The sequence below is a fragment of the Actinia tenebrosa genome, unplaced genomic scaffold, assembly GCF_029948245.1.
Source record: "Actinia tenebrosa isolate PJP-AT-01 unplaced genomic scaffold, QUT_ActTen_1.0 PGA_scaffold2__45_contigs__length_23673736, whole genome shotgun sequence".
Taxonomy (NCBI): Eukaryota; Metazoa; Cnidaria; class Anthozoa; order Actiniaria; family Actiniidae; genus Actinia; species Actinia tenebrosa.
In genome coordinates, this window is record NW_028292579.1 from 17,662,650 (window position 1) to 17,674,222 (window position 11,573).

General features: G+C 35.6%; 1 protein-coding gene, 2 long non-coding RNA genes and 1 other non-coding gene across 6 annotated transcripts; 1 reads left to right on the forward strand and 3 right to left on the reverse strand.

The window, feature by feature from the left end:
• Positions 1 to 196: 196 nt before the first annotated feature.
• On the reverse strand, positions 197 to 2,169 carry LOC148909465 (uncharacterized). 2 transcript variants are annotated; one of them, XR_016120530.1, is made up of 2 exons: positions 1,929 to 2,169; positions 197 to 532 (listed from the first exon to the last, which is right to left on the reverse strand). It is a non-coding gene; the product is annotated as an uncharacterized LOC148909465 (long non-coding RNA). The 2 variants fall into 2 exon arrangements; XR_016120531.1 differs by having other exon boundaries at positions 197 to 519; positions 1,929 to 2,142.
• Positions 1,504 to 1,575, reverse strand: Trnaf-aaa (transfer RNA phenylalanine (anticodon AAA)). The gene has a single exon. It is a non-coding gene; the product is annotated as a tRNA-Phe (tRNA).
• A 26-nt stretch (positions 2,170 to 2,195) lies between the features above and the next one.
• Positions 2,196 to 6,275, forward strand: LOC116292472 (uncharacterized). Of its 2 annotated transcripts, none has more exons than XM_031699795.2 (3): positions 2,196 to 2,501; positions 4,520 to 4,720; positions 5,134 to 6,275. In XM_031699795.2, the coding sequence occupies exons 1-3, from the start codon at positions 2,327 to 2,329 to the stop codon at positions 5,349 to 5,351; spliced, it is 594 nt and encodes a 197-aa protein (XP_031555655.2). In that variant the 5' UTR covers positions 2,196 to 2,326; the 3' UTR covers positions 5,352 to 6,275. The 2 variants fall into 2 exon arrangements, with proteins under 2 accessions (XP_031555655.2, XP_088890584.1); XM_089034458.1 differs by lacking the exon at positions 2,196 to 2,501 and adding an exon at positions 3,214 to 3,533.
• Positions 6,276 to 8,195: 1,920 nt separating this feature from the next.
• Positions 8,196 to 10,006, reverse strand: LOC116292474 (uncharacterized). Its single transcript, XR_004196665.2, has 3 exons — positions 9,955 to 10,006; positions 9,238 to 9,357; positions 8,196 to 8,364 (listed from the first exon to the last, which is right to left on the reverse strand). It is a non-coding gene; the product is annotated as an uncharacterized LOC116292474 (long non-coding RNA).
• Between the last annotated feature and the right edge of the window lie 1,567 nt (positions 10,007 to 11,573).

Consider the following 11,573-nt stretch of genomic DNA (forward strand, 5'->3'; position numbering starts at 1 on the left):
GAGACTGGGGGCTTATTTTGTTTCCCCTGATCTTTGCATGCTGGAAATTCATAATCTTGACAGGTGAAATGACTTGAAAAGACCACAACATTACTTAGGGGTGAGGGCTTATTAGAGGCTGGGGGCTAAATTAATTTTTGGTGCCTCAGACTGGGGGCTTATTAGAATGCGGAGGTGATGGGGGGGGGGGGGGGGGGGGGGGGTTACAAGGTGGGGGCTTAATAGAGGAAATACGGTATAATTTGTTATCATTTCAAATTACAATACATTGCAGCACATCTAAAAATTCTCCTTTTCTATTCTTGATTCTTCATAGAACCATCAGTTTGTGCTCTGAGATTTATCTTTGCATCATGGCTGCTGCTTCTTCAGATACTGAATCGTTAGCAATGGTATCAACGTTAACTAGTACTGCCGAATCTTTTTTAAGTTCATTTATTTCCTCACGAAGTAACTGAATGAGGGCATCCTTGTCATCGAGTGCTTCCTTTATGCAAGTGAGGTGGCCTTGGAGATCATCTATATTTTTATCCTATCAATGATAGGAAAATATAGAGGTTATTATTTATTATAACTAATGATTACCATACATTGATTATCAGTGGTGGAGACTTTTTGTTGTAGGAGGACATATTGAGTTAGAGGGCAATACTGTTCCCTGATGTTGCTGGTTTGCAATCATTTTTGAGATTGGGAAGAACACATAGGGTTTGGAAGCATTATCTTTTTTCTGGTATTGCTGGTTTGCAATCCTTTTTAAGGTTTGAAGAAGGACAGAAGGGCTTAGAGGGCAATAATGTTTCCTGATATTGCTGGTTTGCAATCATTTTTAATCCTTGGAAAAGGAAAGATGAGGTAAGGGGACAATAATGTTTCCTGATATTGCTGGTTTGCAATCATTTTTAATCCTTGCAAAAGGAAAGATGAGGTAAGGGGGCAATACTGTTTCCTGGTATTACTGGTTTGCAATCATTCTTATCGAGCGACTGGAGTAAAAAACACGACAGTCATCAGCAGTTGGTTGGTATAACATATTTCCACCGCTATAGGTTATTCTGAGCCGACAACACGAGTTTATGATTAACGGCTTTCTCCCGATCAAGCTCATAATATATGTAGGAGGATCGCGATATTATGAGATGTCACCATCGATGACCAGCACTGGCCATCATCCATATTTTATTTAGACAAACTCGCCTGAAGGATTTTGTGTACACTGCGAAAATATAAGTGCGGCTATTAAGCTTCTTAATGTATCTGGCATTCAGGGAGCCGCTGACGGACATAAATTAACTGAATGTTATATTTTATTGATGGTTTTCAACCATTCCCAAGAGAATTAAATAACAAAAGACACGGCGGCCATGTTGGAGGATATAACAAAATAATTCATTGACAATCAATTCTTTTGTAAATTCCTCCAACTTGGCCGACGTGAAAACCATCAATTGCATTTAATAATATCCAAGCTGGATATAGAAAGAATAAGAGAAAAATATCAAATGCCCTTGGCAGGGATCGAACCCACGTATTCGGTATTTTAGTCCGATGTGTTAACCACTACACTACAAGGACCAACCAGGGTACTCGTGAGGATCCCAGAGCGATATTTTTTCTCTATAGTATAGTAGTAATAAATTATGCGTTCGGTGTGTGTAATGAAATAGAATAAGAGAAAAATATCAAATCCCCTTGGCGGAAATCGAACCCAAGTCTTCCGTGTTCTAGTCCGATGCATTAACCACTACACTACAAAGACAAGCTGGATCTATATTACATAACATATGACAATAAAATGTGATATACCTGTGACTTTATTCAGGGGAAGTGCAAATTACACACTACAGTACTGTCATGATAGTTTGCAATTAAATTTGCACTAAACGACATTTGTAAAACCGGTAAAACACGATATTGAACATACTTACTTTGAATAGATTTCGGACTTCTTTTCCGATTTTCCTGTCTAGTTCTATGTCATCGTCTGCGGATTTCAAGGTTCTCAACAAGCTAGACAAATAATCACCCATATTAAGAAACTTGCTTCTATCTTCTACTTCATTTACGACAATTCAATGTAAAGGTTTTGGTGGCTGTGTTTTACAAGCAGAATTCGATTTCTAAGAAATTAAACACATGCTATTCTAGGAAATGTTATGGATGGCCTCATTCAGGAATTAATTACATAAACATGCGCAATAGTTGCCCCTAGTTCTTGGAACTACTGGTTGGCATCGTGTAGCCTTTGTTGGTTGTTCCGTGTAGATTCGTTGTTTCTTTTTTTCCGTAGAAGTAAATTGTATTTTTAACCATAATAAGCAGCATTATGGATGAAACAACATTATACACTCCTGTAAAACCTCGACAGCCTCCATCGCCTAGTACTATAGTGTTTCTTGTTGTGTTACTGCTGTTGGTTATCCTCTGGCGTTACTGGCGTTACTTATATCTCTTTCTGGATTATGTTTTTACCAGACTTATACGAGCAACAAGACTACGAGGTTAGCATTACTGTAATATGATATTTAGATTGCCAATCCTTACCTTAATATTTGAACTGGCGTAATTGTGGAAACAGAAGGTCAACATGGGCCTTTCTCTTGTTCCTCTTCAAGCGAAGATGCATGTTAATGTAACGATGACCACCACCATCAATGAAATTCAAACCGCCTTTTGGCGAACTCGTGGATACTAGTTGCACTTTCCAGAGATTGTCTTCCTAAAGTTTTTACATTACTGTTTATAAGGACTCCTCCGGCGACCAACCCTTCCTAAAAAGTGAATGCTCCCTTATTCCATTCGGTTTAAACTGACGAAAATATGAATTTTTGAATCCATGTATCATTTGTGAAATCTTTTTATATACGAAATGTACGTTTAATACTTGTAGGCGATGCCCGCGTAGCATACGTTTCTCTCTAAAAATGCTTGGCTTCAAAATATCTTCGTCAGCTTATGGGCAATCCTACGAAACGTTGCACATGTGACAAACGTTTAAAATCGTATGCTCCTTTTTTACCAAATAATCAAATATCGTATAATGTCACGCTCTACCTTACTGACAAGGGTCTATATCGAAAATCGTAGTAAGCAAATATCTATAAATTTACAAGTCAATATCAGATTACAGCAACCGATTCAAACCACAGGAAACCCATAATTAGCAAATTTTAATCATTCAACCGTGCACCAACATCCGGGTTCCCTGTATCCTTTCGCTTGAGTAGACTGCAGACTAGTTCCGTGAATTGACTGTGGATTGAATTCCAAGAAAATTCATTTTCGAGCCTTCCAAACCAAGATGAACAAAACGGAATTCAACGGCAAAAATACTGACCATGATTTAAACTATTTGATTCCACTCTTTTTTATTTTATTCTTGATTTTATTCGTTCTTTTGTGTGTTCTTAAATCGAAATTATTTCGACGGTGTTTGGCACGGTGTTGTGGACTAGAAAATCAAAATTATCTCAGAGAACGACTGCTTGAAGACCAGAGTGACCAGAGTGTTATATGGAGTAGAGATAGAGGAGGTCAGTGTACTTATTGCAGCAATATTTAAGGCTTTAATAACTGTTCGGCTAGTTCATCTTCTGCACTAAAAAAGTATGAACAAGAATACTTTATTCTTGAATATTCGTTGTCATTACGAGCACTTGTAAAGGCGGACAGTTTAATTTCTAATTCAAACGGCTCAAGCTTGAAGACCTTACACAGAACTACAATATCATTTTACATGTAAACAATTACAATTCCATGTAAACAAATTTTAGTATTACCTAAAAGATTAATCAATAATTAAAACATTAATAGATGCTCTTACATGTAATGCCTGATCATATAGAGTGAATGCCCTAAGCCCGTGCACAATAATTAGTACTAATTAGTAGTAATTCATACAGAATCCTTTGTTTTCTATTGTTTAGTTATCACTATTTAGTGCTAAAAATTAGCATTTGTTTCACGGATTTAGTGCAAGCACTCTACTTGTCACCCACTAACTCACTGTTTTAGCACAGGGAAAATTATTGAGAGTAAATTGGGGCAAATCTCAGAAGCAACCCTACTCCCTTTTTCACGATTCGTATTGGAAATTTTCTATGGCAATTATCATTAGTTTTTTTATTGGACGAATTAGGTTCATAGCATGTAAACTGGCTGATATATTTTCTTTCGAAACTCATTCGAGCTCAAGGACCATCAACTTCAACTTCAATTTATTTACACGATATAATGATAGAAAATATAATTGAAATAATGTAGTATATATTTGCAAAGAAATAGTTTCCCATAATTTTTTTTTCGTTCGGTTATTGTAATTAATTGTAATGATGAAAAGGTAAATTATACACCATGAAAAGATGAAAAAGTATTAAGTAAATTTTTTCATCTTTTCACGGTATATAATTTACCTTTTCATCATTACTGTTTCATTAGAAACACCGACGCAGCTCACACTAGTTTTAAGCTAGTTATATCTTTTTATTGTAAATAATTGGTTCTTTGATATTTTTTTTAGTCATTTTGGTCAAGAGATGTGACCAATCAAGTACATATGAAATCGAGAATCATATTATAAGCAGACTTAAGTCACGTGTGCGGTTCTTGGAGAAATCCTGGAACCGAGGTCTAGATGATGGAGATCAACCTGTCATTGTGTTTTGTGTCATATCTTCACGAATTGGCACAGACATCGAGAGCACCATGAGAGGAGTGCATGGTAAGATCTTTTTGGTGACTAATTTTTCATTTCATATACATGTTAAATCACACATCCACCTTTACCCCTGCAATGATGCAACTCACTCACCATCTTCCTTTCCACTGCATCACGTTAAATATAGTCAATACCATTTAATTTTTCGTGGCATTTAACCTCGGAAAAGTCAGAGGTTCACCAGGATAGCATATTCTATGGTCGAATTGGAAATTGGAAGTTTAATTTTTATGGAGGGACGAAACGGAAAAACCCCTTGAAGTACAGGAAACAACTAAAAAGCAACTCCCCTCACAAAGGACGCCGAGGTTCGGAGTCGAACCTGGGTCGCTAATTTTGAAAATTACCATCGCATTGCCGCCATGTATGATTCGTATATGTATATGGTAACAACATCTAAAAATTAATTTCTTCAGGTAACAGTCGTGTCATACTGGTGTTGCTGCACTGTATTATCAGCAGTTTTCTAAGAAGCGATCTGTCTGATGACGAAGAACTTCTGGATCCCACAATGAAAAACAGAATGACAGGCATCGCTCACTTTGCATTCTCTGAGCGTGAGGGAGTGTACGACTGCAAACAGAACAGAGATGGGCACCAGAAGTTGTTTAATCTTATCAACTTTTTGAATTGAAAGGCGTGATCATAACGTAAAATATAGAAACATCTCTTAGAATTCTCTCGGAAGCGAGAAAAACAAGAAAATATAAAAGAAATGTTACAAATTTCATTGAGAAAAAGTGTGATTTCCCTAGTATTTTCATGAAGATCTTGCATCCAAGATAATTTTGAAAGAGGTGTCAGGCAACCTTCCTAGAACTGGCTTTAATAGTTTATAAGTATCCAACTAGAAAATAATGTTCATCTTATAATATAATATAATGTGTCGGGATCGTCCTATGGAAGACAAATTGAAGGCCAGAATACATATGCACAGCACCCTTATACACCATGCACCCATCTTTTTATATCCGCCAGCTTTTAGGATGATTATACTATATAGTGGCGATAAGGTAAGGTAAACGTTTTGCATGTAACTGAATAGTTCGTATAGTTAGTATCTAAGGCTATTTTCAATATTAAAACAGTTATGAAACGAAGTAAGTTTGGAATATCAAGGTGATAAGTATTTTTTATACCGGGGCCAGGTCGGTAGTTGCGTATTTAAGCAAGAAAATTCTAGCTAAGTTGCGACCTCATTTGCTAAGTTAAGCAGTACTAGTCGGTGATAAAAGGGTTTTTGACCCCACTCATGCAGAATTATTTAACAGCTCAGTACACCTGCTTAATCACAGCCTCGGCAAGATTCATGTCAATTGTTAAGGTTAATGGCTGTTTTTGTGGTGGTGAAAATGATCAGTACTATTGATGAACAGAACGAATAAAAAATTCTTTGGAAAACTGAAAACAAGTAAAAAGATAGTGGTGACAATATACAATAATGTGGGAGTTTTGTAAAATTAATATTGTAGTAAAATAATATTTATAAATATTGATCTTTCAGTTTCATAGGATAAAGACAAATAAAGAAGAACAGAATGTTCAGTTATTAATCATACTCACACGGTGCACTGCGTTTTATTATTGATTTATTTTTAGTAGGGTCTAATAAGGGGTGCACAACTCATTGCATTTTGAACGAGGCAGTTGTTATCTAGCTCCACACAGAGCAAGTGCAACAGCGTCCATGTGTGTACATGTGACAAAATTATCACAGCAGGAGAGTAGTAAGATCGAAAACGAAGACTCGTGCAAAGAAAACTATTTCGTGCTTTTCGATTTGATTTTTTCCCCTCATGGTTTTCATTACTGGGGAAATTATCTTCATCTCGAATAAAAAAATAATAATTGAAGGTTGTTTCCCAAGATTTTATTTCCGCGTTTCAGTTTTATATAAAATGGGCTCCCTGTTTGGGAGCTCCGCTCTTAGGCAGTACCTAAAATTTATATTATTACGTCATTGTTTAAAAAAAGAAGGACGTCTCTTAAAATTGAGTAATTCGTATTTAAACGTGATGAGATGAAATTATCAAGTCAAGCAAGAAGTTTGCGCTGCTGACAAATGATCAACCAATTCACCATTTTCGCGCTAGCCATCACGTGGTATAAATTATATTGCATTATCTAACGGATACCAAAAAGTTAGGACATTCTTCTCGGATTCCCGTACTAATGTACTGGCTTTTGAGCAAGCATTATTTACTTGGTTTGTTTAACTGTTACTCTAAAAAGTAGTCAGAAAAGCTTCAATCAAGTTAGAAGAATACTTACTCAATGAGTACATGTGTCTACTGCTGATAGATACACAGCAACATTTTTGAATCATGCTTATGTAGAATATTCACTTGCAGGTATTCAGGGCTTAATATTCTGCTTACGGAGCTCAGTTATCCCTTTAAAGGGCTCAAATATTGTCACTGTAACAATCTGAGTCAGTTTCACATCGCATCGGTTCTGCATTAACAATCGTGTAGCACAAACACGCCAATTCAGTGGTCGTTTTTTTTTTTTTTTTTTTTTTTTTTTTTGCAATAAATTCTTTCTAGCTAGATATTGCAAATACCTGAGAGCGCTTTAATTAAACAGATAAAATTCAATACAAAAAATGGCTGCAATGACCTCGTAGATATCACTGAATCCTACCGAATCATGGTTTGAAAACGTTGGTCAAACGTTTCCCAGTCGATAAAAAGTCGTAAGCAGTCGTAAACAGGGGGATAGAGCAGCCAAGTTGACCAGCCAGTACGCGGTACTTCGGATAACATCGGCTATCCTCGCTATGCGCCGCTAGCTGTGCACGTGGAATCCGAAAGTAATCCGAAGTTTTACAACCCGTACACCGGGATGAACTTTATGTCAGTTATATCGTATGTCATTTAACTATATTTTTCGCTAGTTAAATAGGACATATAAGTATATCTGGGTAAACTCGATGGCATAGTGTCTATTGCTTATTAATATGCAGTAGACACAAAAATGATATTTTGCTTGTATTTAGAGAGCTACTAAAAATCCTGCTAGTAAATGATTTGTTCAAAAGTCAGCATATTCGTATCGAAATCCGAGAACCATGTCCGAACTTTTTGGTGACCGTAACACAGCCCAATTCAATTTGTACAACGTAATGGCTAGCGCGAAAATGGTGAATTTCAAGTATTCCATGTATTAACTTTGTCCAATAGATCAGACTTACGAATCAAAGATAGTATTGAACAAATAAGACGTGAACTATTATATTTGGTTTTACCTTTAATGTTGCATAATCAATAAAGTAATCAACGTTTATCTCGCGTACAAAAAGTTTGCATTCAAGCAGACAGGCAGACAGTCAAGCAAGCAAGGCTTGTGACCAAATTCTGTATTACAATATTTTTACTCACTATAGATAACGGTTGCTTCTAGACGGCATTGCGTCTTTTAAATGATATATATATATATATTAATTTAGGTTTCCTTTTAGATTTTCACCGTGGTTCATTGTCCTCCCGGATAGCAACACAGGGAGAAAATTGAAAAATAAGAACAATAAGAGGTATAACGATATCTTCCAATTGGACACAGGACTCGATAACTCCAAACGTCGCCCTCACCCGATTTACCAGGACAAGTGCACCTCACAAAACCGCCTCGGGGCGTCAAAGCCAATTCTGTAAAATGTTAAAAGTAACAAATAATAAAATAAAAAATAAAATAAAAAAATAAAAAAAGGGAACCTGAATATGACAAACATCAGGTCAATTTAACCATCAGATCCGAAGCTCGAATGTTTTAACTGGGCAACTTTGATGAGTGCCGAGTATTTGAAACGACATCTTATACTCTTTTTGTTATGTTTGTTTCTATTTCAAAGTTCGAAATATTTAAAAGTCCTACTACTAGGACTTTGAAATATTTAAAAGTACTAGAACTTTGAAATGGGTGCGGTCGTATTTGATGGGGGTTTCAAACTACTGCACGTGGTACAAATAAGAAACCCTGGTTGGTCGATGAGCTTATGAATAATTAATGAGTATAAGATCATTGTTTCATAAACGAAAGTCAAAGTTAATGGCCTAAATGAACGTCATTGCTCCTTCAGCTTGTAACTGGTCTTCCAGGAAGTGCTTCATATCCCTCAGCTTTTTTTCATTAGTGCTCTGCTTTAAAAGTATTTACTACTGAGACCGCGGATTAGAAATAAGTCAAAACTGAAACGGAGATCCCATGTACAATAACCATCTGAGCTCCACCTGCTCCCAAAAAGTAGCACCAAATTGATTCTATTGTTTTACTTGAGCTTAATTTTGGTGAACCGAAATCGTACTTCTTTTTAATATCTGATAACAAATTATTACGAAACTCTTCGAGTTTTGTTCAAGAAAGGAATTTGACTGATAATGTTTCTTTAAAATATTCTAAAATCCAAATATCCCGAGAAAACCTCTAACCATTTCTCCTTCATTCAACAACAACAACAAAAAAATTTAACTCATATGAAACTTATATTAAAAAATAAAGTGATTACGCATTCTATCCCATACCTCTGCGGCGCCCCCCTCCTCTACCTTGTCCGCTAAGAAAACCAAAAAGGGTGCAAAGTACCAACATAACCAGAAAGACAGTTTTCTCCATTTTCTTCGCTGCAATGAGTTAACTGTTATCTGTCCAAGAAAGATCCAAAAATATAAACTCATACTTTTAGATGAGATGAATACATAATACAGATTTTGAAGGAAAAAAAGATTTATTATATAATTACCAATGAAATATCTATTTTTCTCTATTTCGAAAAATTGATATCTTCACACGTGAAAATAACATGTTATTTTCACGTGTGAAGATAACACCATTGCGATGACTATTCAAAAATACACGGAAATAATTGCCTGAAAAAGCCAAAACATACTCCATTGATAATTATATAATAAACAGAATATTACATGGGCGCTTGGAGATACGAAATTTATCTTCTCGTGTTGAAAATCTCTCACTCGTTCGCTGCGCTCACTCGTGAGAGATCTTTTCAACACTCGAAGATAAATTTCGTATCTCCGCGCGCCTATGTAATATCCTCTATATAATGACAAAACAGATAAAAATAACGGTAAAAATAATATTAAAACTAAGAAAATAAAATAAAAAATAAAAACAAAAATAAAATTTCAATGACAATTTTTTGGAAATATGAAAATATTGAATTTCGAATAATTAATTTAGAGATGGTCTTGAAAGTTTTCAAGAGCAAAGAAATAAAATACCTCGTAAATATCTGCACCAAATTCTTGCAATCTTGTTTTAGATTTTTCCACGCGATAAGAGAAGTGAATCAAAGCATGTCTAGGCTCGTGTATTTATACCATATCCAGCTTAGTGTTGTTGATGGGGGGTGGGAGACAGCAGTGTTTGGTCGTGTGTTTGTGTACATGTGGGTATTGCTTAACGTATCATGATTATTATAAAATCCTCTTGTTTGAACTGAGTTTCTTAGAATAATAAAGTTTACATATAACATGTTCTGAATCGAGTCCATGTTAAGACTTCAAAGAGTTTTGAACGGCTGCTATTAATACAACATTGATCCGACCCCTCCCCCCTCAAATGGTAATTTTACTGATCAGGATAAAAACAAGTCAACAAAATACAAGCACTGAAATTATTCGACATGGGTTGATACTAAATATACTTTATACACGTCAGTAGGGTTATTACTGATGGATTTATGCCGAAAATATTGTGTCCTACAACGGAATTTTCTAGAGCGATTTCCGTATCTGCGAAAAACGCGGTGATCATAGCATGTACACGGTAGGACAAAATTTAAAACACGGGATTAACTAAGAAATTTCTGGGGGCGTTACCTCTTCATTGAAATAGGAGAACTAAGAATATCTGAGTTGTGACCGAACGATTCAAAAATCAGGTTTTAGACGATTAGAATACAAATTAAAAGGGAGTGTTTGGTCATATAGAAATGTTAACTGTTACAACGGTTTAAACTTTAGGACACAGTCTTGCCATTTATCTCGTTTCCAACGCATACAAACAAAATAACCGCTATTAATAATCTTGTTTTGGTGTCGCCAAACATTGTCTGCCACTACGTACTATGGTTTGAGCTGCTTTCTTTGTTTACGACTTGTCATTGTCATTGAAATTGACGCTAAACGCCTAAAACATATGAATACAATACAATATACTTTATTATTAATTCTCTCCGTGGAGCTTTTCAGATTTAATTTACAAACTACACATAATAAAAAGTAAATAAGTAAATTCTATTTTGACTAGAGTAGCTTGTCCTATTTCTGGCCTAGTTCTGCCCTCGCAAGCCTTTTAAATGATCTTAGTGTCAATGCTAAGATTGTTCCATTCTTTAGTTGCTCTGTAAAAGAAACCGCGATGGGCAGTCGATGTCTGGCATTTTGGCACATTAGATTGGTAGATTGTAAGCGTGAGCATCGGACCGCTTCCCTATCTTACACCAATGACATAGCAATAATATTGTTCAAATATCATAAAGGTTTATTACCTACATATTTACAGAATATATTTATTACTAGGACTAGCAAGTATATAATCTTAGGACTAAAAACAATATTCCCAGTTTCAATACTATCAGATATACATCAGAAAAAATCGATTTCAAGCTCACGCCCCCTCATGTGAGCCCATAGAAATTATGTCTCAAAAACACGGTTTTTGGATCTTTTCTCAAAATAATGACTATCTAGGTAAAAAACAGAAGTGGATTCAGTTAATTCAACTATTCACGGACTGTATGATATGGTTTAGATTGAATTCTATTGAAAAAAAGCACCGTACTTTTTGAGTTGAATGTACGCTGTTGGATATATTTTACAAGAGAAAATACGTGACA

Bases quoted from the DNA above. Each gene is read 5' to 3' on its own strand.
- LOC116292472 (XM_089034458.1), top strand. From the start codon at position 3,302: ATGAACAAAACGGAATTCAACGGCAAAAATACTGACCATGATTTAAAC. The intron at 3,534-4,519 runs GTCAGTGTACTT...TATTTTTTTTAG, and splicing joins ATGGAGTAGAGATAGAGGAG to TCATTTTGGTCAAGAGATGT. The intron at 4,721-5,133 runs GTAAGATCTTTT...TAATTTCTTCAG, and splicing joins CACCATGAGAGGAGTGCATG to GTAACAGTCGTGTCATACTG.